The sequence below is a fragment of the Pocillopora verrucosa genome, chromosome 4, assembly GCF_036669915.1.
Source record: "Pocillopora verrucosa isolate sample1 chromosome 4, ASM3666991v2, whole genome shotgun sequence".
NCBI classification, from domain to species: domain Eukaryota; kingdom Metazoa; phylum Cnidaria; class Anthozoa; order Scleractinia; family Pocilloporidae; genus Pocillopora; species Pocillopora verrucosa.
Window position 1 is genome coordinate 22,523,575 of NC_089315.1, and position 24,330 is coordinate 22,547,904.

General features: G+C 38.3%; 3 protein-coding genes and 1 pseudogene across 3 annotated transcripts; 2 read left to right on the forward strand and 2 right to left on the reverse strand.

Moving 5' to 3' along the window:
- Window positions 1-136: 136 nt before the first annotated feature.
- On the reverse strand, window positions 137-4,489 carry LOC131778751 (peptidyl-prolyl cis-trans isomerase-like 3). Its single transcript, XM_059095199.2, has 7 exons — window positions 4,404-4,489; window positions 3,099-3,173; window positions 2,963-3,015; window positions 2,755-2,795; window positions 2,389-2,456; window positions 1,386-1,504; window positions 137-606 (listed from the first exon to the last, which is right to left on the reverse strand). The coding sequence occupies exons 1-7, from the start codon at window positions 4,404-4,406 to the stop codon at window positions 471-473; spliced, it is 495 nt and encodes a 164-aa protein (XP_058951182.2). The 5' UTR covers window positions 4,407-4,489; the 3' UTR covers window positions 137-470.
- Window positions 4,480-14,165, forward strand: LOC131778780 (guanine nucleotide-binding protein-like 1). Its single transcript, XM_059095227.2, is given in 24 exon segments — window positions 4,480-4,701; window positions 4,876-5,047; window positions 5,664-5,710; window positions 5,713-5,750; window positions 6,117-6,162; window positions 6,815-6,966; window positions 7,217-7,237; window positions 7,239-7,289; window positions 7,926-7,977; window positions 7,980-8,002; window positions 8,975-9,107; window positions 9,247-9,339; window positions 9,771-9,809; window positions 9,812-9,865; window positions 10,364-10,429; window positions 10,614-10,641; window positions 10,643-10,664; window positions 11,209-11,272; window positions 11,275-11,333; window positions 11,914-12,100; window positions 12,222-12,284; window positions 12,698-12,775; window positions 13,513-13,694; window positions 13,697-14,165. Coding segments are annotated over 24 exon segments (1,812 nt in total). The 5' UTR covers window positions 4,480-4,616; the 3' UTR covers window positions 13,754-14,165.
- Window positions 14,166-16,170: 2,005 nt separating this feature from the next.
- Window positions 16,171-18,350, forward strand: LOC136280382 (caspase-3-like; annotated as a pseudogene).
- Window positions 18,351-19,291: 941 nt separating this feature from the next.
- Window positions 19,292-23,808, reverse strand: LOC136280457 (ciliary microtubule inner protein 2B-like). Its single transcript, XM_066165648.1, is given in 5 exon segments — window positions 19,292-19,672; window positions 20,102-20,399; window positions 20,401-20,642; window positions 23,299-23,528; window positions 23,669-23,808. Coding segments are annotated over 5 exon segments (903 nt in total). The 5' UTR covers window positions 23,725-23,808; the 3' UTR covers window positions 19,292-19,595.
- Between the last annotated feature and the right edge of the window lie 522 nt (window positions 23,809-24,330).

Genomic DNA, 24,330 nt, shown 5'->3' on the forward strand with positions numbered 1-24,330 from the left:
ATTTCATGAACATGTATACAGTGAATAGTGAGAGTATTTTAAATACCCTTACCGTTCAATGCATAAATGTTCATGCGTAAAAGCTTAAAAGCGGGTATTTTCAGTGGCAGCAAGATCAAGACTCACTGGGAACACAAACATACTATTTTAATTGGATTTAATGCACATGAATATGACAAGATTTACTCTGTACTCTGCATAATTCATGGTTTTTTTGAGAACGGAAGGTATGAGAACTATACTGTAAAGACAAAGACAAAAACAAAAACATTTTATACAAAATTTGTCCCAAAATAAAATGTTTTCTTAACACAGTCTGTTAGGATTGTTTGCTGTTGCATCTTGAGTTGTTTGATTGTGAAGTTGTTCCCTCCAGTGTTGCTGGTCTGATAGCACTCACCACTGTCCTTGTTTGGCAGTAAGCAGTAAGTAGTGGTAGGCTTACACCGTAACTTTCCTGTTGGATTGATTCATCCACTCTTATCTGCAATAGGGTTTGCATGGATGGTCACATTCTTTATTCGCACCTCAGTGAGTGGGCGGTATGTCTTCTCATTTACAGGGAGTTTCTCTAAATCATCAAGGGTCTCTAACCCATCAATCACTCTGCAAATAATATAATTAACAATTGGTTCATACGTAAGCGTGCATTCATCGAGATATGAAGCATGCGGGAAGTTTGGAGAGCACAAAAGATGCGTAAGAGTTGCTCGAGGCGTAGCCAAGAGCAACTCTAGCTTCTTGAGTGCTCTCCAAACTTCCCAAGTGCTTCATATCTTATAACATTTTCAAACCGAAGGAAAATTTTTTTTTCGTGAGGGATTTGTTTGCTGACATCATAAGCGTGCACAATAGGAATATGAAGCACGCTCACACAATGGAATTTGATTAGACAAATTTACTAGCTATGTTATAAATTAAAATAGTGAAACTCTAAGGATTGTGTCCCTGAAACTCTTAACTCTTTCACCTCAAGGCGATTTTCAGTTCCTAACAATTCAAATTGTTAGAGAAAATTTTTGTCCTGTTCAATACTACAGTAAATGTATAAAGAAAAAAGATACAGAGTGCAGATAATATGAAAAATGATGTTGGGGACTAAAGGGCTAAATTCCATTTGACAAGTTGTAAAAATTAGGATTTGTTATAACTAGAGAAATTTGGGGATTGTCATCAACACAAGCAAATGTTTCAAGTTTGCTGTATTAAGAAATAGTACATGTAATTGATTGCAAACACAGAGGAAGGAAAAATTAGGGGAAAAAGGACAATAAGTATAGGATCCACGGCTTTCATTTCAGATGTTACATTTCTCCTAAAATGATCACCTTAAGTTTTTTTTTCAGAAACGACTTACTGTATCTTCAACATACACAGTTACTTACTTTCCAAATACTGTGTATTTCATGTCAAGATGAGGTTGTTTGCCATAACAGATAAAAAACTGTGATCCATTTGTATCTTGTCCACTATTTGCCATTGATACTGTTCCTCTTGCATTATGCTAACATAAAGATGTTACATAATTACAATAAGAACCATGATAAATTTTGAGCTCAGTGAAGAAATAGAAAGAGATGTTTTTTCTCTTGTCACAAGCGCGGGACAAATAAAAAATCCTGAGTCCCCATGAGGAATCAAACCTCAGACCTTCAAACTGTGGGCCTCAATTCTACAGATACTTTGGTGTCCAAGGACTTTACAAAGTTCAGATATGACATGCATCCTGCATACTTCTAGGATTAGAAATGTCAATAGCATCATGTATGTAAATGGAATAAGAAAGAATAATGGTAAATTTGATACAATACATGATTGTATCTTTAATTAATCAGAAGACATGAGCATTATTCAATCATGTATTTGAAATGTCCATGAGTTATTGCTATCACAGACTAGAAACAAAATCAGGCCAAGGTCATCAGTTTGCTTACAAAAAAAGAATCTGTAGATGCATGGGTCATTTGTGAACAATAAAAGTAAACAGCATCCTTTGTTGTGATAATGAATGACATACTTTAATTGGCTACAACAGATCATTTGACAAGACTTGCCAAACCAGCCTATACTTGAAAAAATTCAACCCTTTAATTTCAGAGATCTGATAGTTAATTCTCCTCTCTTTTTGCTACACACCTCCTTGTAAATTAGTAATGAGAATTTGGTGTTATATCAAGATAAAAATTCTTCCTGATAAGTTCAAGTATACTCATTACCTGTTTGCTGGATAATGTATGGATATTATAGGGAGAAGTTGCATGTCAATCACTTGTGGGAGGTAAAGGGTTAGGGTACCAGATCACCACTGCTACATTGTAGGCTACAACAGTTTACTCCTAAATAGTATTCTGTCCTCTAAGGTTCATTGTGATATCCACTAACACTAACCCTCAGTGACGGACTCAGCTCATCAACAAACTTTTTTCCCCAGATGCTTTTACCTCCTTTTCCTGTCCCTAAAATGAAAATTGGATGACACTTAAATAAGGAAACTTATTGGTTACTTATTAACTGAATAATATCTGTTATCCTTCTTAAACCTTTAACCCCTAAGAGTGAGTAGGAGGTTGTCCTTACAATATCCTCCCTGAATCAAATATTAAGGTCACAAGAATAAAGGAAATGATCACCAACTAAAGAAGCTTGTGACTGTTATATAAACAAATTCTCCTTGTCAGCACCTTGGGAAATGTATAGAGAACAGTATGGAGAATATGCATACTGATGTTAGAGTGTAAAGGGTTAACTACACACCTGTAGGATCACCTGTTTGTACCATAAAACCTTTGATGTTTCTGTTGAAAAGAAGAAGATTCTAATTTCTTTTTCATTATACTCACTAGTATGTATACTTCATAACCAAAAGACAAATGAAATAATTTTGAACAACAGAGTATGGTTCATACATACAGAGTACACAGAAGTTGACTGAATACAAAAATTGCTTGTAAGGTTCACTTACCGATGAAAAACACAATTATCATAGTAACTGCTTGCACACAGAGCAAGAAAATTCTGTGAATGTAAGAGTAAAAGTTAGTACTTTACAATGATTGACAAAAACTTCATACCATTGAATAATACTACCTCACTCCTACCTCACATGCTTTTGGAGTGTCCTCACAATTAAGCTCAATTTTTAAGTCTCCTACATCAGTGTGCAAAGTCACAGCCTGCAAGTTACAATCACAGATGACAACTTTGTGAACAAACTTTGCTCTGATAAATGGTGAATCAACATGCGAGCAATATTGCCCAATAAAAGAATGCTGGGAAATGTCACATCTCTTCATCCTTTGACCCTCTTAGGAAGACTAGCATCTAACCTCTCCATATAATATCACCAGTGAATCTTATAACTCTCCTAAATCACAAATTGAGGTCACAAGAAAGAAGAAAATGATCACCAACTAAGGAAGCTCTTGATTTTGAGCAATGATGATGTAAATAAAAATGGTAAATTAACTGGTAAAAGTGCTTAACTGTTAAATAAATTTTCCTCATTAGCACCTTGGGAAATAAATGAAGAACAGTATGGAGAATATCTATACTGATGTACAGCCTATAGTGATATCTATAGTGATATACTGCCTAAGGAGCTTACATTGGCTGCCAGTTCATTATAGGATAGTTTTTAAATATTGTTGCTGAATTACAAAGTTCTGAATGGACTGGCCCCAGATTACATTAAAGACCTATTGAAGTATAATGACTCTCGTCACACACTATGATCTTCAAACAACAGGTTGCTTGATGAGTCTAGAGTGAATCTTAAAACGTTTAGTGAAAGGGCTTTTTCCATGGTGGCACCAAGGCTCTGGAATAAACTACCACTCCAGATCAGGCTTTCATCATCAGAGGCAGTTTTTAAGGCTAATCTTAAGACTTTTTAAGCATGCATTTGATTAGTAGTTTTTACTTGTAGTTATAGTGTACTTAATTCTTAGGATTTTAATTTTTACCGTTTTTAGAGTATTGTAAAGTGCAATGGACAATTATTGGAAGATGGCGCTATATAAATGTAATTAATTTAATTAACTAATTGATGTTAGGGTGTAAAGGGTCAATTCTCAAGGCTTCCTAATCGCACGAGTTGGCTCGCCTGGCGACAAAGCCAGTTTTTCTCCCATGTCTCCCTCGAAATTCTTGGAAATTATTTGCTTCATTCGAGTATCCTAGTTACTGATCAAATCATTGAGCTAATTCACCTGAGGTTTTTAAAACTGAGACTGTTGTATTATAAATCATGAAGAGATAAATATTTTCCTTATAACCCCATAGAAGAAGTCTTGGTCCTAAAGGCAAGCTTTCGTTTTCGGTATCATTTTCTTGCATCAAAGATCTGTAAAAATAATTATTTATGGGGCTATAAGGACATCTTGACTAAATCACTGCCCACTCACCATGTTTCTGGCATTCAAAGTTCAACGGTGAACATTTGCACACTAATCCGCCATGTTTGTCTTCGAAGCCTCGAAGTGGACTGGCAGGCTACCAAGCTTCGATGGTTCTTATATGACAGTGTTAGTGCTAATGTTTTCATTATTTTCAGTGTTGTGATTCTAAATATAATTTAAATCTCCACACCATTGCTATGATAGACGAACGAGCTGGAAATGCCGCGCAAAAAACCCTTTAGCAACAAGCAGAAAAAGAAACAACTGCAGGAAAAAAGAGAAAAAAATCGTTTGAAAAATCTAGGTATATTGAATTTACTCTAACTTACTCTTATATGCCGGATATCTTCAAAACGGTCATATCATTATAAGCAGCATGGATGTCTGTTTTTAAATAGTGCTACATCGTTGGTGCTACATCGTTGGTGTGTAAGGTGTTTTGCATTTATCGGTCAAAATATGTATATTTTTTTTTCAGATGAAGGGAGCAAATCTTCAAACGGGAATTCAGCTGACACAGAAGGCGATGAAGAGTCCGAGATTGGAGGGCTCGAAAAATCTTTGGTCGAAAGGAGAGCAGCTGTCGATAAATTACATCATCAGCCCCTCACCCATCGGCAGGAGAAAAACCGAAAACACGATCCAAACAGGTACAGGTTATCATGGGAATATTTTAAGCTCATCTATGCTTTTAGTTGTGCACAGAAAATGAAATTGAAATACGTGACCCAAAATATTTTTACGTAAGATAATCAATCGCTATTCAATTCTTCCCTAAACAGAGAACGAAACCCTTACACGTATATTCTTGAAAGAAAAGAGGCATCATTTCCTTTAATTTTGTTCTGTATAAATGTTCTTTGCTTGAGTTATTGTAAAACCATACAAGTTCCTAATTCTTCTAACGGACAATGAAGTAAATCGTACAATGACTTGCTGTTCTCCCATCCCATGCAGGTTTTTGTTTCACTTAAGTACATCTGAAGAAATTGTGACCTACTGCTTGAATACATTCAGACAGGCCATAGCCACTAAGTTTTCAGATTATCAGCTTGAGGAACTTTTGTTACACTTAGATGTGAATAAAAGCTATTTTTAAAGTTTTGCAATATGCCATTGGAATGAGAAACAACCACCCTTGCTGACATTTCGTTGTTGAATTTTATATTTCTATTTTAATTTTTAAGATCAAAAACACAAACCCTTACCTTGAATTGACTGCACTTAAATTCAATAATTTATAATTACCTTTATGATTTTCTTCAGATATCGCTTGCAGTTTGATCGTGAATCAAAGGCTGAAATTGAAGCTAGGAAAAGGCTGCCCAAGAACCACTAGAGTATGTCACTGAGGTATGCTAAGTTCTCATTTTTATCTTGTCGCATAAGATATTTATTATAAAGGCACTGATAAGGAAAATTTGTTAACATTATCAAGAGCTGCTTCAGTTGATGATCATTTCCTCTATTCTCCTGACCTTCATGTTTGATTCAGGGGTGATATTGTAAGGAGAAATTAGACGCTTGTTTCTCTAAGGAGTTAAGGGTTAATAATCTTACCATTTCAGTCTATGAGGTTATGGAATTGGTTCTAAATGATGGCATTTATCCTCTGTTGGTCCAATAGATTGAATAATAAATTGCACCAAATTAGTCAACTATTGAATTTGTTTTGGTGGTTCATTTAAATGAATATGATATTTATTTTCTAAACCCTAGGAAAGTCTTGAGGTGAGCCTTGAAAGTACCTACAATCCTGGATCAGGTATAAATAGACGAATAGTATGTAGGTACTTTAGGAATAAATGGCTTATTAATTAAACCTTTTCACTCCCATGATCTTGAGAGTAATTCTCCATACTGTCTGCCAAACAATTTTCTGATGTTAGTTTGAAGAATTTTTTTTGGATCAACTGAGAATCCTCTTAATGACAAGTTTTCCCTTTATTCTCATCACTTGCGTGCAGAAGATTATATTGATATGTAAGGAGAAATTTTGCCTTAGTCACTCATGGGAGTCAGAGCATCTGTTAACTTGTTATATGGAATCAAAAGTGAATGTGTTATCAGAATATGGGAACTACCCAAAGCTTGATAATTGAATGTGCAATATTTTAGATGTTGTTTAAAATATGGTTGAAATATTTGAGAAATTCAAGGGAGATCATACCATGTACTTGAAGTTTAAATGGTACCAGCAAATTGTCAGGGAAGCCTGATAAAATGCTAGGGGGAACCTTGCAATGGAGTAGCTTCTCATCCAGGGAGGAGTAGTAGCAAGTTCTAATCTCTTCATCAGCCACTTGGAAACAGGGATAAGCTGAGGCTGAGAGGGCCAATAGGCTCTAGTACAAACTTTACCATAACTAGCTGGAAAAATAAAGAAAAATAAGTTTGTGTTGTTTATGATTCTGTAGTGCTGGACATGCCTAAAAGGCCCCCTTGGAAATATAGCATGAGCAAGGAACAAGTAGAACAAGCAGAGCAAGAAAAGTTTGAAAATTTCTTGGACAATATTTATGATGAATACAAGCACTCATAACTCAGTTACTTTGAGCGAAACTTGGAGGTAATATAATTTGTTCACTGTATAATTCCTCAAATCAGAGTTGATGATTGGATAGCACTAACATAGGGCAGTCCTCCACCACGTATGGTGGATCCATTTGGTGAAAATTGAAAATCCAAACAGTTGAATATTTGCTAAATTGAAATAATGTTTTTTTTTTTTATTGTTATTGGAAGGAGTTTTTAATGTAAAAATAATGTGATGTAAATTTGTGTACCTGGAATAGCCATTTTATATTTTTATATTGTAGACGTGGAGACAGCTGTGGCGGAGTTTTAGAAGTCTCTGATATTGTTGTTCTTATATCAGACATTCGACATCCAGTAAGTTGATGGTTTAGACAAAGCTACATTCCATACTACTGTAAAGCTGTATCATTATCTGGCTTGTAATGTTAAAGATCCTAAATTAAAGGTGATACATGTATTGAGTACATTTCCCTGAAGGTTTCAGATGGTCTTCACTATTTATTCAATGGGGAAGAAGCTATATCATCCTTTAAAGGGGCTAATTAGAAGCAGCTATTGACTCTATTTCTAGAGCCAACTGTTTACCCAATTGGACCTTATCTTGTTTTCCCAAGCATGATTTGACCAGAAGTATTACTAATCCTCCCTGATGACGATGCCATTTCATTGCAGCATTTCATCAGACTTTCCTGACAATTTAAGGTACCCTTTATACTCCTGGGTGGAGAGATGTACCATAAAAAAGTGTTTTGCCTAGGAACACAACACAGTGACCTGGCCAGATCAGACATACTACCCATCAGGCTAACACAATGACCATAGGTGAACCAGGTCAACCAATGAAAACAACAGGGTAAATGTCCCCTCCTCCCCAAGAATTTTTGGGCCTCATTAATTTCCATAACTGGATCTGATATGTTACTAGTAATACCCAATCCCAAAAATATCCACATCCCGATCATTTACATCTCTATTATAATATCCTTCAAGGGACTTCATTTCCCTCCAACTGTCGACAATCATGTTGTGCAAGACTTAAAGAAGATTTAGTGTTGGTTTTAAATAAGGTATGTACCACCTTATACATATCACTATTCTTTTTTTCAATATTATGCAACAACCAGGCTTCATCAGAGATTCTATAGAATTAAGTCCACTGAATTTGTGTTCCTGGACTTTCAATTAGCCTTTTGCAGAGCTTGTAAATGCTGGCTAGACTTTCCTCAATTCAGAAGAAAGGTAGCATTATTCTGATTTGCTCCATGCTTGTCAACCCAGGATGAATGCAAAAGTGGCCCTGATAACCTGGTCCTGGCCAAGAAAAATAAGTAATTAACGCCTCTGGCTGCAACCCCATACCATCAATAATGTATATTCTCCCTATTGTTCTCTGTTACAGTTTGTCTAAAGTAACTGATAAGGAGAATTTGGTAACAATCAACATGCCTCCTTACTTAATGATTCATAAACGGCTTAACATGTGATTTCCAGGGTGAAAACTGTAAGTAAGAAAGTATAAAGATGCTGTCGGTAGAAATAGGGGTGGTCTACAGGCTTAACTTTCTCATGCTAGATTTCTCATAATGTATTGTAAACATAATTAAGAAATAGATTTTTTTTTCCGTCTTGTCACAAGCGTGGGATACAGAAAATTTCTGAGTCCCCATGAGGAATCGAACCTCATACCATTCGGATTTGTGCTCTGATGCTCTAAGCCACTGTGGGCCACAAAGACTCTTTTTTACATAGAAATATTAGAGATGGTAAGGTTTTGAGCTCAGTGAAGACTGAAGAAAGATCTTTCTTAATTCTTCACTGAGCTCAAAACTTACCATCTCTACTATTTCTATGTAAAATAATTGTAGCTACTAAAACTGCATGGTAATTAACTCAAAGCTGTATGTTCATTTTGATTATTAGTTTTGCAAATTATTTTGTACATCTCTTTTTGTTTTGTTTTGTTTGATTGGTTTTTATATTTTGTTTTTTTTTTTTTTTTTTTTTTGTGTGTGATGTACTGTTTTGTCTTGTTGCTGCAGATAGATCTTGTTCCTCCAGAAGTAGTAACAGCCTGGAAGCATTACTTCGCATCCAAGTTTGAAAAGCTCAGGGTTGTATGCTTTACATCCTTCCCTAAAGATGAAAATGAACGCAATAAAGACCCAAGTAAAGGTACAATTATTAACTTTGTGAGAGCGTTAAATTATAGAATTAAAATCATCAAAGATGAGCTCCTGAAGAAAATTTCACCTTGATTTTAACTTGTATTGATTGATTTTTGATGATATGCTGAATTGTTTTCAACGCCAGTTTTTATCCAAGCGCCGTCGCCGCAAGAGATGTTTCTTTCCTGTTGGACCAAGGGCTCTTCTTGAAGCTTGTGAGAACTTACGTGGAGACAAAGGTATGATGATTAAGTTAATTTAGTTTTCCCACAATTTTGTTAACTCTTAGACTCCTAAGAGTGAGTAGCATCTAATTTTTCCTTACAATATCATCCCTGAATCGTTACAGTGAGGTCACAAGGGTAAAGGAAATGATCGCCAAAAATAGAAACTCAAATTATCCTTATCAGCTCTGAACGGTATGGAGAATATGCATACTGATGTTAGAGTATAGTGTGTTAACGCTATTTGATGCTGTTTAATTGTTAGCTGGAATTCTGAGTCAAAATCTGCATATTTTGAAGGAAACCAAATTGACATAATCTAAATAAAACTAAAAGTCAAACTGCCAAGGTCGTTCGAACGATATTTCGTAATAAGCAAGTGGAAAATGGAAACAATTTCCATTGTCTTTTTGTTAAATATTTTTAATCTATCACCTTCATTTTAGTTGACTTTAGCAACTGGGCCAGAAAACTCAGTCAGCAAAAAAGGAGAAGAAGGGCATCATTTATGATGACTACGGTAGCTCTGAGGAGTCTGAAGGTACAATACTATGCTCAATGCTACTCAGTGAAATGCAAAAGTCAATAAATTCACAATGGTGTGTATTCAACTAAGTACTGTTGAATGATCATAGACAATCGATTACATACCGGGTGAGCTTATCCTAATTTCCTCAGCGTTTGGCGACTGGCAGAGAGTATTTCATTTTACCGTTACATGCTTGTAGTCTGCGCGGTTCACCCCTTTCTTTTTCAGGTTCCCATTGGGTGTAACAGCTCGCTAATCTCCAGCTATACTTGAGCTGGCCCAGTTTTTCAAAGGACAGATGACGCTAGCCAACTAGTAATTCGCATCGCTATGTAGCGGATATGTGTTATTAAAACGAACTGCGCTATCCATCGCATGGCGATTTATCCAGTGGGTAGTGTTATCCACCCTTTAGAAAACATGGGCTTACTACCTCTATACTTGCGAGAAATCATTAACACGTCCCGTTTTTATTCTAAGTAGATATATTCCATTTTTTCGTTTCGACAGAAGAGGAAGGTAGTAGTTTTGAAGACGTCGAGCATAACGAAGATATACTAACGTTGGGTCTCGTAGGTAAGTGGAGCCGTGTTCTAGAAGAAAAGTTGATACTAAGGGGCTGCTAGTACATTGTACTTGCAGCGCGCCCGACGCGTGCGTTGCCTAATTAAAGTTGCTTAAAACAAATACAAAGCCATCTTGTACGAGTTAAATTGTTCTGACAACGCGTTCATTAAAGTCTGCTCGGCTCTTATTTTAGGTCACCCAAATGTTGGAAAGTCCTCCCTTTAATGGTCTCATCGGACACAAGGTTTGTAGCAGGGTTCTACAAGTTGTACTTTTCTTACTTTGAAGTTTACTTTGAGCCCTTTTTAGCGGGTGTGCGAATATATCATAAGGGTAGGGATTTCGCCATTGGCTTTGACGAAGTAGTAACGCTCGAAACGTCAGCTTTAGAAACTCTATAGGGTGGCCAATTTACATGATCAATACAGTCGATGAAACCAGATTACCTGATTTCAATAAAAGCCAGTTACCGTTGGTCTGCAGCCGACTGTACGACCACTCACCGCCGTCTTTTTAGCCAGCGGGCTCTCGTTTTTGGGTTTCGCCTTACGCTATTGAAACTGACCCCTGTAAGAGTCTTGGCTCTTAAAATAGTAGAACCCACCTCTTTCATATACGTTTTGGATGTTCTTTTTCGTATATTTCTTCCCAACAGGTTAAGAGCACCTTTTGTTTCGCCTTACGTTATTTAAACTGACCTCTGTTAGAGTCTTGGCCCTTAAAATAGTAGAACCCACCTCTTCCGTACACGTGTCGAATGCTCTTTTTCGCATATTTGCTCCTAACAGGTTGTGAGCACCTCTCGTACGCCTGGCCACACCAAACATTTTCAGACTATATTTCTTACGCCCAACGTAGACTCTGTGACTGCCCCGGATTGGTGTTTCCTTCTGTCGTTGGTAAACAGCTTCAGGTAAGCTGTGGTTTTTCTATGTTGCGATAACTTTGGTTGTGCGTTTCTTTCCCAAAGTGGGACTAAAAAATACTCTTAGTGGTAGCTCAGAGTAAATTTTCTTTAATTAAGTCGCGAATATTACGTCTACTGGTGTGGTTTAAAAGGGTGTGGACACAATTCTGTACACTTTTATGTCAGCCGAATTTAAAACTCATGAATACGTAGACAAGTTGTTACTGGGTTTCCGATTTCGTTTCATGGGGATTTCGAGTCGATCGTACTTCACGCTCGTATCGTCACCAGAAGGAGTACTTATTCTGGAAGGTAATGATGCAACCCTTCAGTAATATAAAAGAAAAACTCTCCCTAGTTCCTGTGCGGCAATTTTTTTTGTTCTCTTATCGAGAATAAAAGAGCGGATAAAGACACCCTATCCGAAAGATATATCTGATCATCCGTATGATTACCTACCTGTACCTAAACTTTGCCCTCTTACCTCTTTGTTTCACTGGTACCCAGCTGTCACAATTCAGCCACAGATGTCAAGACATCCTCAGCAGATGTACTCAACGTTGTTGCCGTGTTTTCCTGCCCTTAGATCTTATCAGGAATGTATCCTATTTCACAAGTTCAGGAACCATACACCTCTGTGGGGTATTTAGCTGCCAGAGTACCCCTGGTTGATCTACTACAGCTGGTCCACCCCGAAAATAGAGCTGATTCTGATGGAGAGGGAGGGGTGGGAGAGGAAAACCATCCTTGGTCAGCATGGGATGTTTGTGACGGTGAGATGAATACTCTCCAGATCTAACCTGCTTCTTACAACATTTCGCTGTTAAATAACTTTTCTGAACATGACTGCAGTCTAAGTCTCTAACGGTGCTCTTGTTTTGATGATTCTTTCAGCCTGGGCTCATAAGAGAAGTTTTCTAACAGCAAAAGCAGGCCGCCCCGATGTATATCGAGCAGGTATTTGGCGTTGCTAACATCATCTCGGAAAGATTTGGGTTGAACTACCTGTACCTAGATGCAGACACCTAATCTTAGAAAGGAGATCAGACAAACAGAGCTTGCTAAGAATTTATGATGCGTGTCAGTGGCAAGGTGCAGTTGCTATGTCATAAAACTGATGCACAGACGTTTTGAGACGCCGGTAAGAGAATGCAGCATCTTCTCGCGCGCTTCTCCGTCAACCATTCAACTAAACGCTCGATTAAAATTTGTGAAGAGCATCAGGGTAGAGAATTTTTAACTTTTAGCTTGAAAATTCTGCAATTGACATGATCCTGAAACGATACTCTCTCTCTATATATATATATATATATATATATGTATATATATATTTTTAATGTTTGGTTTATTTTCTGTACTTTACATCTTAGCCAACAGTCTTTTGAGACTGACTGTGGATGGCAAGATTGTTATGTGTGTATATCCACCAGGCTTCATAAACAAAAGAGGTAAGTCAATCGGAATCTTTTCCCCAATGATTTTTTGTGTGATGACATGGAATTGATAAGCAATTGCCTATTACAGTTTACCAGTGAAGGTGGGTGGCTCTATATAACTTTTTTGTGAGATGAAACACAATTAAACGACTCTTATGACAAGTGTGGGAAGGAAACGACGGACGAATTTCGCCTGAGTGAGGTAAAGCTAATAACAAAGACGTCACAAGGGCCAATCATAAAATAGTCTACTTGCTGTGAGATCAATATCAGTATCTGGGCAACTGCCCACCTACCCCTGGCCCCTGGCCCACATTAACCTTAACTGTTGTCAATTGACTGTTGTTGAGTTAGGAAAGGTACGGACGAATTTCGCAGTTGCCTAGATACTGATATTGATCCCACTGCTTAGTAGTGCTCATTACTGTGAAGAATGCTGTCATATTCATTTCTTAACCCGCAGTTCACATATGTGATTTTCATATTAACACAGTCAATTATTCATCACTTCACGGGTTTATTACGAGCTAACATAGTGACCAGCTTCCAGTTGACTTGTTAACTTGGTTGGGTAGAGCACTGCACCGGTATCGCAGAGGTCACGGGTTCAAATCCGTGCAGGCCTGAATTTTTTTTCAGGCCTTATTTTCACTACTGCCCAAGATCTCTTCCATGTTCAGAATAGCTTATGTTGTCACCATCGCTTTTGGTGTTACGCCTGAATCTTGAATCTTGCTATGGCTCAACAGATGAATGGCAGCAACATCCTGAAACGGAAGAGATTGCCCTTCTACAAGACAGACACTCAGAAAGCAAACGACTGCGACTTCAGGAAAACGAGGTGGACGAGCTGTCATTGCATCTGCTTGCCCCTCCGGGCTGGAGCAAGAGAGATGAGAGACCGAGTAGTGATGGCGATGACGAACAGGAGGGGGGGAGGAAAGCGAAGTCATGTCCTCAAACCCGTTTGCACTTCTGTCAGACGAGTGAAGTATATAACGAAGGAATTCGTGCCACCGCTGTTACGAAGTGTCAATTGATTGCGCCCTCGAGAAGTGACGCGAGATGATGTGCAGTGGAGCACATTACACTCAATTCATAAATCCGCTTTTAGCTTGTTCGTCGCTTGACGCCGCTGATGATGAAAGAAACATCTCAGAATATGGGAAAGAGACAAAAGGGATGTCTAATTCTCTAAACTGAAAAAATTACCAAAAAATGTAACATGAATCACTCATCATTTGTGAACAGCGGTTTGTGGGATAACTTTCGGAATCACTTAACGCATTTTATTGGTTATCTTTACCGGGGAAAAATTCTCGCCAGGTTGTTGCATTTGCGTAAAAAAATACCAAAGCTCTCGCACAGTATTTTTTCTTTTACCTCAATGGGGCTGAAATAAAGAGTGAAAATGAATAATGTTAGTTTAATGATAATGATGGTGATGCATTCATGCAGCGCAACCTTCATATAACTACCCTCTAATACGCTTTACAACACCCTGCGGGGGACTATGGCCAGACTGCATTAAGCAGTTTACAATTTTGAAAGGAAATTTTGCAGGTGCCCCTAATTTTAGAACTTTTGGAAACTTAGCCAGACCTACGTTCCCTACTCTTTTCAAACAGAGCGTGGATTCTTTAACGTCCCCTCTCAACCAATGCAGTGAAGATGCAGGAGAGGGGCCTGCGGTTTATCGTCCTTATCCGAGAAGACTGGAACGTCTAACCTTAAGCGAATGCAATAGCAGAGGCTGTAGCACCTTCTCCCTCGTCATCATTTACAATAATCAGAATGAGGTTCCCCCCCCCCCCCTGAGGGAATAAGTTCAAAAGACATCATTGCAGTGGCCGCCAACCTAACGTAAAACAAACATAAAAGCGCAAGGCCACAGGTTTCGAGAGAGGGAATGCGTGTGTGACGGAGAAGGGACTGGGTTCGGTTCTGCACCTGATTAGCTCGCTAAAGAAGCACACTGTTTTGGTGCTAGTTAATCAACAGTAGGCGAGGGATTTCAAACTGATTGTAATTGAAAATTGCCCGTTTTGATTCATTTGAATGCAAACAAGGAAAAAGAGCTTTTCCTTTGAAAAATGAACCATGTACACTGCAGCACGTTCTTGAGATTCAGATGGATGAAATATGCAGGTAAAAAATTTCAAAACTCAGTCGACAGCGATGACATGATCGTGCTAATTTGAAAGAGGATGATGATGACTCTTTGCGAGGACACCAAAGAGTCTGAAATGGAATAAAATTTCACTTTGTATATCATGAATCAAATCGCGAATATCCAATAAGCAATTTTCACGACTTCGAAAGAATGCGTTATGATTTAGTACAGACTCCTAAATTGGGGACTAAATTGGAATGCTGTCCGGTCGTCAGATTTGTTTATCACGAATATTACTGAGTATTACTCATTGCTATTACCATTACATAACATACAGGGGAAATTTTAGATGCTGATCGGCTGAGACAGCTCCATTAATTTGGTAATTTCCCAGGACACAATTACTTGAAATTGAGAACATTGACGAGGGCAATACAATTTATGCAACTTCTAAAAACACTCGTGATATTAATCCTTAATTTTACTCGGCCCCGTACGATTACCTCTTTCGTAATGCTAATGAGAATACAGGCGACACACCAGTCACGTAAGGAGTAGGAAAAACGACCGACTGCAAAGGTGAGATACGTGTTAAGATAGGTAAAGAAAGTGGTCCCGGAAGTAAGGGGTCTCACATTTTCTTCGAGTATCACAGCGGTTTGCTGGTCTCGCACTCTTGGTCTCGAAAATTTAAAGATCAGGGCCTAGTTTTGTTTTCGAAAAATACCTCGGTGTTATGTGTTTTGAAGCCAACCCGTCTTGAGAAACATCCTGTGTGTTTCTAACACATTTTTGGAACTGTTTACACCTGTACCATGTACGTGCTTCAGTGGATAAATGTTTTACAATTTGCAGTAAATAAATATACGTAAAAATCCATACAAATCAAGGACCTAAATACTTTTTGACTCTTTGATTCGGATTTTTATAAATAGCATTCTATTCTCGTCGAGCAACGAGTTACAGAAGCTATTTTAAAATAGTTATTCATAGATGAAATATTTAGCAGCGCCTTAAAGTGTATTCTTGGACTCAAATATTACGTATCAGTGTTGTTACGGTTTTGGTACTACCAGAAATGGCTTTGAACAAATTTTTTGTCGTTGCGTGACAGTGACCTTCGTACTTCCTGATACAAAATGAACAGTATTCTAATTTTGCATCTTTGTTAATAATTATCCATTTTTTTTTTTTTTTGGGACTCGAATGGTGTTTTATTTGATCGTTTTCTCGTAGGCGACTACCGCCTTCAACAGTTGATCTAGTTGTTTTAAAACCGTGGGTGGATATTCCAGAGATATTTAAAGGAATTTCGAACCAAATGAAAGGATTACAAAGACATTGCACTGACGTGGTACTCGTTTAAGTTGAAACCGAAATTCTGTCTATCCATGTGAGCCACGTGTATTTGTTAGGAATAACACACAATAATGTGTGGGAGAATCAAACAAATGGACTCGCCAAATGACCGTCAAGAACGCCCGAGATTATCATTATTCAGGGTAACATAAAGCATTTTAATAAAAAAAAAACCATTCAATGTTGTGAAGAAAAAGGATTTCAAATGAAACTTACGATGGTTTTAAACTATAATACGTAGTTATATTCAGATGCTTCGGCAACACTGACGTAATTATTCAATAACACAATTTTTATCAATAGTAGCTAACCCAAAAAGGAAGAATGCGCTTTGGATTTCCGGTCTGCAAACCTTTCATCTTTGGATTTGCGTAAGAAGGCTTGGCTTTTTAAGGACAAGAGTTCACGCTGGATAGTCAGAATTTGTAGGTGAATCAAACTACAGAACAATGGGCAACGTTTTGTTTAACTATTTAGGTAACGGTGTGAGCGAAGATCTCCGGGAGGAAATCGCCCGTCACGGTAAGTTTCAGACTGGATTCCAATCAAGATGCATTATGAAGCGGTCCTTAATTTTTTTTAGTCATAAGATCCAATGCCTCTTTCAACTAACCGTGCAAAATACGTACTGACATCTCAATCCGTGATGTTGAACCAACTGACCGAAGTAAACATTAATTGATGTGTTCAGTCTCAATGTGAGAAAACGCACAAAAAGATTGCTCTTTGTCAGGATGTTCTCGCCCTAACTTTGAGCAGCGTTGTTCTCACCTTCAACTGTTACTGGCCTTCCATTTTCAAGTCCTTTTGAAAAGGCTTTGTGAAATAAAACTGAGTAAACTTTGAATTATTCATAGAAAATTAAACAAATTATAACGCGTTCGTTTTCGTGTTTACAGGCAAGGCGTATGATGCCGATGATTCGATTCAGTTGACACCCACTCTTCAAATGGCAGATACGAGTCGAAACGTCAATCGTGTAAAAGACCTGCCAAAGGATCAAGTCTACGAAGGGGTGCAGAATCCGTATGTGTTAGTGATAAACAACGTGAACTTTAAAGAAGACCCAGTACCAAGGAATGGAGCCGAACACGATCTTAAAAACGTGGAAACGTTTTTACGAGAAGCTGGTTTCGAGTCTGTGGAGAAGCGTTACGATCTGGAAAAAAAAAGAGATGATGGCAGCTTTTGACGAAACTCGAAAAAGTATTGAATCAGGTAAGTGGCTTTACACCGAATTTCTACCTTTTTGCTCTCAGCGATGGAAGCTGATCTGATGAGCGTCTACTCCATTGCCTTTGTTTGGTCTTGTCACGCAACATGCTCTCCTTAAAATGGAAGGAGATCATTGTACGAGGTTCAGTCACTTATCGCCGTCGAAGCCCTACAGCACATGCTCTCTCCGCCCTCAAAGGACGAGAGCAAATGACAAAGTTATTTTTTAACTCGGGCTCCTGTTTTGTAAGGTCTGGTATGTAAATAATAAGAAGAGCTGTTACAAATTCAATTCTAATCGAATAATTTCATTGCACAGGTAAACATGACGGCCTCATATGCATCATCATGAGTCACGGCGATGACAGAGGAATCAAGTGCAAGAACGGTGAAACCATTCCAGTTGACGAAATAACCTCTAAATTCCGTGGTAGCGATGAATCGTGTCCACAGCTAGCGGGAAAACCTAAACTATTCTTCCTTCAAGCATGCAGAGGAATAGTCGACGATAGAGGGTATCGGCATGCAGCCAGTTCGCAAGACGACGATGTTGTTGCTGATAGCTTTTCTTCTGAGAGAACGTCTCTGACGCTTCCTTCTGATGCAGATTTTTTGATTAGTTACTCTACCACCACGGGTTACAAGTCATTCAGGAGGTTCACCATGCCCACAGCAAGTGCACCACCCAGTGAAACGCTCGGCTCCTGGTTCATCTTCACATTAATGAGAGTTCTACGGGAAAATTCACACAAGGACGACTTGATGACAATGCTGACTAAGGTGAATCAAGAAATGATTAAATATGCGACAGGCAAAGGCTGCAAGCAGATTCCAAGCCATGTCTCCATGCTCACACGAAAGGTCTTCTTCACAAATTTTTTTAATAATAAGACATTTTAATTTAACCATAAAAAACAAACATCTCTTTATCATTCCTTGCTTTTGGCTGTAATAAATTTACTTGTTGTGAAATAAAGATCATTTTCAAGCTGTAAGTGTTGTCTATTCGATGAATGCGGGTAAGAAAGTTGTTTCTGCGAATTCTTACTAACATCACATTAAATTTTCTATTTCTTCTGCGATATTTTTTCAATTTCATCCGAACAGGGAACTCGAATGCCTGTTTCATGATACACCATCGCGCGCAACATCGAACGTTGGAAAAACTGTAGGTACACGAGGCCAAAAACTACCATGGTTTACATTAATGGTGCAAATAGTGCTTTTCTATTGTGGTCCGTTAAACCAAAACAGTTTTTCTGTCAGCGAATCAGAACAAATTGGGAACTTCAAGTGAAACAATTCAAGTGCCAGAAGTGCGAGAAAACGCTGGTAGCCAAGTCGCGGTTGATCTCAGTAAAGAATTTGATAGGGTGGGAGAGAGACGTTTCTCAGGTGGTGAAGTGAAGTACTGGAAACCAACGAAATCTAGTATTATTTTTGACACGTAAACGAAAATTTATAGAGCTCGAGATCAGGACTAATTTGAGACTATTTCTCAAAAAGGGCTCATAAACTTACGGCACTCCCATCGAGAGTCTCTCAAATGCCGACTCACAAAGGCCTCGTAAGGTGTTTAGATCATATAATGAGTTACCCTTGATTGGTGTCAAATGCCAAAATGGAACTGGACGTTGATAAACCTCCGCTCTATTTGAACATTTGGTTCTCATTCATTTTAGGTTTTCTTTAAATTGGTAATATAAATCAGATTCACTTTAGCATGAGTTTGAGTCTAATTCCATCTGTCGAAAGGGAGTCGGCTTCCTGTAATCAGAGTGTTTTATTTAATACTTTATAAGGAAACTGGCCTGAACATACGTGACACGAAGTTCTTTGGGCACTCGACGACGCTCGAGGCCAAAAGGACTCTTTTCTCTTCCTCTTCCAGCATCGGAAGAAGGGAAACAATTTCTTTCAAGACCAATATCCCAGAATCTTACTGCCAGCCTTTCCTTATTAAAATTTTTATTGACATTAACAGATTATCCAAATGATAGCGATCTTTGCGTGAATACAAAATAAATGTTTTGAATTAAACTTGCACGGCTGTCGATAAGATATTTGGTACTATCTTCATTACTTCTTCAGTTTAAACCAAAATTCTTTCATACACATATTGCATAAACACAGAAAGTTAAGTCTTTAGGCGGTCAGGGCTTTCATAGGCGCTGCGTTCTGGGTGCTGTACCCAAATGTCATCCCATAACGGAATTTCTCACCTGAAAACCAAATAAAAGTGACACGTTCAGTAAACTCTTCCAGCGAGCTACGAGAAAAGGGAAATCTGTCATTAATCTCGCACCCAGATCTCTCACTGATGAAAGAGCTTTGTTAGGAAAGAGTTCAAAGTTTTTTCAGAGTTTTTTCAAACTTTTGGACATTTATGAAGTTTCGGCCGGCGCCAATTTGCTTTTTGTTTTGCTGCTTCATTTCATATGCGCGATCTTCTTTGATGTGCAGATCTAACGAGCTTTAGCGATTCCAATGTAATTTTGCTTCTAGTAATGGGTTTTAGATATCAACATACTTGTTCGTTAAGCAGCAGGATATAATAGAGTGTTGTTCTGTACGACTTAAAGTTGTCGGGCGTTACAAACGCCTTAAGAAATCCTATTTTCAGGGAAACTGGTAGAGAATGGATACTGTACCTGGCACATGTCCAGTGTAATGAGGGACCTGTCCCGAACCTCGGATGTAAATCGGCTTGGTGTCGACGATTTTGATCTCGGGTCGATCGACAGTTATCGGCAGCTCCTTGACACGCTTCAGCCTGTCACTTTCAACCGTGAAATCACACAGCGCTTTATTCGTCAACAGGGGATAGCCCATTCCCATTTCGCCCCTAGCTCGCGGGACGAATCCCGTGTATCCCGACATGAGGAACTTCTTCGGGTCGTCGTTACTCATTATGAATGGGGAAAGTGAATGTTGTAAAGCGAATGGGGATATAATACGCCTTAGGTCGAATAGTTATTGACTTGAGCGGAGTCTTGTACTTGGTTGTAATCAAGGTATCACTGGATAGCATTTCTTTGGGAACGTCTTTGCCTTTTTGCAACTCTGCGATTGTTCTTAGGTCGCGGATCTTACGATTATTTTTCACTTGGTCTTCCTGGAAACTTGCAATGGCGCTTAAACACGTGTCTGCGTAAGGTTTTCCAAAGTAATGCTCTCCTTTTGGTATATAACCTGATGATCAAAAAAAGGGGGAAAGGTCAATGCTGTGATGGCTTTGAGCATGTCCAAATGGGTGGGTTTTTGTTTCGCGCATCGGGGGATTGTGGCGAGGGGACGACGAAAACATTTCCCTGTGTCCCTTGTGGGGTGGGTACGGGGCCCAAACGTACCTCCATCTGCAACTTACTTTTTTGTCATATGAAAAAACTCTCGGTGGCATATCAAGTCAGGTCATCCGCGTGCGTTGCTAGAAATTTGCGGCACCGCTTTATTTACTCATTTAGTACACAATTAGGAGTAAATATTGCTGAAGGGCGCGCTGATTGGCGATTTAAGATCCGAATATTCTTTGCTATTCACCTTCAAGCAGCGCACACGGGATTTATGCTCGAAAATAATTTAATTGTCGCAGGACTAAACGAATTAAAATCAACTTTTTTTTGCTACGTTATCACACTATTCTAGTATATACTAAAACAACTATTCACCTCAGAGTCGTCTGGCAATGAGTATTTACCTCGCCGCTTTGCAGCTTGGTAACTGTCCACCACTAGCCACCTTCACTTCGGTGAATTGTTGTTAAATATACTCGAATCATTTACCGCGGTAGTCTCGTGTCTCTGGCTGGAGTCCTTAACTCCTTCTCGATAAAAGAGAGGATTGAGGAAACTGGAAGTTCTTAAGGTACCTTGCACCGACACACTTCATTACAAGCCTATTTTACCAAGTTCTGATACACACGGGAAGGTTAAAACCTTCGGTCAAATTCAGTTATTTGTTTGACTAAGAGCAATACTAAAGCCGGAATATCTGCCCTTTTTAGTGGGCAAATATCATTACAGATACACCTGATTTTTTTGCTGAAGTAACTTTTTAACAGCTAAAAAAAATCTTCTTAAGCGCTTTAAGAAATTGTTTAAGCTGCTAAACAATAAAAATAGAACTATATTTAATCTGAAATATTGTAAGGGTTTCCTTATATTGGTGATGGAAAAAAGAATGGAAATATTATACTTCTTTAAGCCATTCGATACAAAAAAATTATAATAGCCAGGTTGATCATTTCTTATTCCTTTTGGCGGTCTTATATAGGTACCATTTCTTTAACCTTTTTCTTATTGTGGTTGTGAATTTGACATGGAGACAGATGTTTCTGCGTAAGCTGCGGTTTGCAGCTAGTTAACGGTATATTTTCATTATGTTGCTAAGAAAAATAATTAAGTACCAAGAAAATGACTCTACCCTATAAAAATTGATCCCGTACAGGACTTTCCTGGAAATAACCCTCCTTTATTCTTTTTATCCATTTAATACTCTCGTTTTTACGCTGAATCCTTGTCGAATTCCCGATCAGGAAAATAGTTTTTAGTTTTTAATTTAACACGTTCGACACCCTTTTTCTTAGAGGTGATTTAAGGTTCTTAGAGGTGATTTGCAAGGGGTAAACGTAATAGGGGCGGTAATCTTCGAATTTTGTGTATACTCTGCTGTTATGTAACAACCTTCAAGTAAGTGTTGACTTTCCCGCTATCCTGGCTTTTCTGTTGTTTCCTTCAGTGGCCTTGAATGTCACTAGTCCTTAATGTTCTTTGATTTTGCTGTTTTGCTTGGTTTTCCTGGCTTTTCTTTTGGTAGCCTGGTTTCTCCTGGTTTTTCTTCCACAACCACAATAAGAAAAAGGTCAAAGAAATGGTACCAAGATGAGACCGCCAAAAGGAATAAGAAATGATCAACCTGGCTATTATAATTTTTTTTTATCGAATGGCTTAAAGTAGTGTAATATTTCCATTCATTTTTCCATCACCATATAAGGCAACCCGTATCTTCATGCCGACACAGAAACGAAGCGTTGCTACGCAACAGCTGAACTTTAAAGTTTTTAAGTTTACCGCGTATTATGTAAATTTCCCTAGTATATGTTTATATATATTTTTTTTTTTTTTTTTTTTTTTTTTTTGTTCCTTTCACGAGTACTTTGATTACCAAAAAAGCAATTTTATCCGATGTTGAGTCTGTTATGCCTAAACTGGTGTATGTTCCAGCGGCATATCATAATATGACAAACAAAGGTAACGCAATATTCAGTTATCTGATGGGCAACGCATACATTACATAAATTTTAAAGCTCATGAAATCGAGACTCGTCTGCTCCCTTGGTTACAGCTGTAAACTATTCACCACACGAGTCACAAGACAGAAAAAACTGGGACGTCTGATTCTTCCATATCTCTCGAAAACGAATTAAATGATTTCAAACCACTTTTTCTAGGCTCAGACACGGTTCAAGTTTTTTAATTGAACATTGTCGGTCTTTCTGGTGTTTCTGCTCCTTCTCTAAACGAGAATAAAACCCTCGCTACTCTTGTGTTTGTGCCTGTCACCTTTAAATTCTTTCAATTTATTTTCTATCGTTTATAGCGGAAGGGATAAAAGTTGTTCTAGATTTTGTCATGAAATATCACTATATTTCAACATCTTTTCACGAATCCCTCCACAAGCAGCGATTTGTTTTCATTTCTTTAGCAAAGCAAACCGCAATAAACTTCTTTGACACTCGTTTGTGTACCAAGGATTATAATATACGATTAGATAATCGCTTCAAAACATAGCTCTAGGATATGTGTTAGAGCTTAAAGTAAGTAAAAAAAACATCGCTTCTACTTCCTACCTGTGTAGTTTGGCACCATTTCATCGCACAATTTCTGATCGCCGAGATTTTTGCAACGCGCCGCTATCAAAGATCTCCTGTTGTCCTTCGGCGGTCGGGGATGTGGAGTTATGTCGGACAGTACAGGCCTGCCGGAGCTAGCCACACTAGATGTTGTCAAAAGCTGAGAGGTTGTTCTTCCGAAAGTTTCGCCAATTTGGTACTTGAATTGTGGGCAATAACCGCAATAACTGCGTAAGCAAAGCAATCATAAAGACATAAATTCTCGCTGGCAAAAATGAAGTTCGTGTTCTATTTAAAAGTATTTGCGAGGAGTAAGCGATTTGCACAGGGCGCGACAGATTATAAAATCCTGCCAGATATTACCTACCCCGGTATGTGGTATGGATCCGGAGTCATAAGTGTAGATTTCCTAGTTCCTCTCATTTTAGTGCGCTGTCGAGATTCACCGCCGTTTAAAGCGTGATCTTACAAAGGCATAATCTACTAAAGCACTCAGATTCAACTGGATCGACAATTGACTAATAAATACATTATACTCAATTATCCGTATGACTTAATTAACAATAGACCCAGAAGACCGCGCGAGCTTATCGGAACAATGACATAAATACTACCTATTTGAATGCAAATTTTTAAGCCTAAAAGGTGGTCTCTTCTATTTTCGATTATAGGTTTTTATGGTGAGCCATTGTTCGGTTTAAACAATTGTTTTGTTCTGCGTCACCCAAGTGGCAACACGCGAGATACAAATATGCAAATATACTAAAGAAACTCAATAGTGACAACCAGTAATCAAGCAGAAAAAAAATTGTCATCGTCTCGCTTCTGTGTAGTCTTCACTTGCTGAGAATATTGAGAAGAATTTGTCGAGGTATCGACGGCATAATTAAGCTTTCTTTTTTTATAAACGATGATTGTGCACTATTGACCATTATTGGTCGATATCAACACTGACGAGCACTCGTTCCTCTCGACCAGCGGACATGGTAGCAACTGAACCACCATAGCAACGAGTACTCGTCGCGTCGG

Excerpts from the sequence above, each read along its gene's own strand:
- LOC131778751 (XM_059095199.2), bottom strand. Across the intron at positions 3,016-3,098 it reads ACACTCCAAAAGCATGTGAG|AATTTTCTTGCTCTGTGTGC; the intron begins GTAGGAGTGAGG and ends TTACATTCACAG. Across the intron at positions 2,457-2,754 it reads ACAAACAGGTGATCCTACAG|GGACAGGAAAAGGAGGTAAA; the intron begins GTGTGTAGTTAA and ends TTTTCATTTTAG.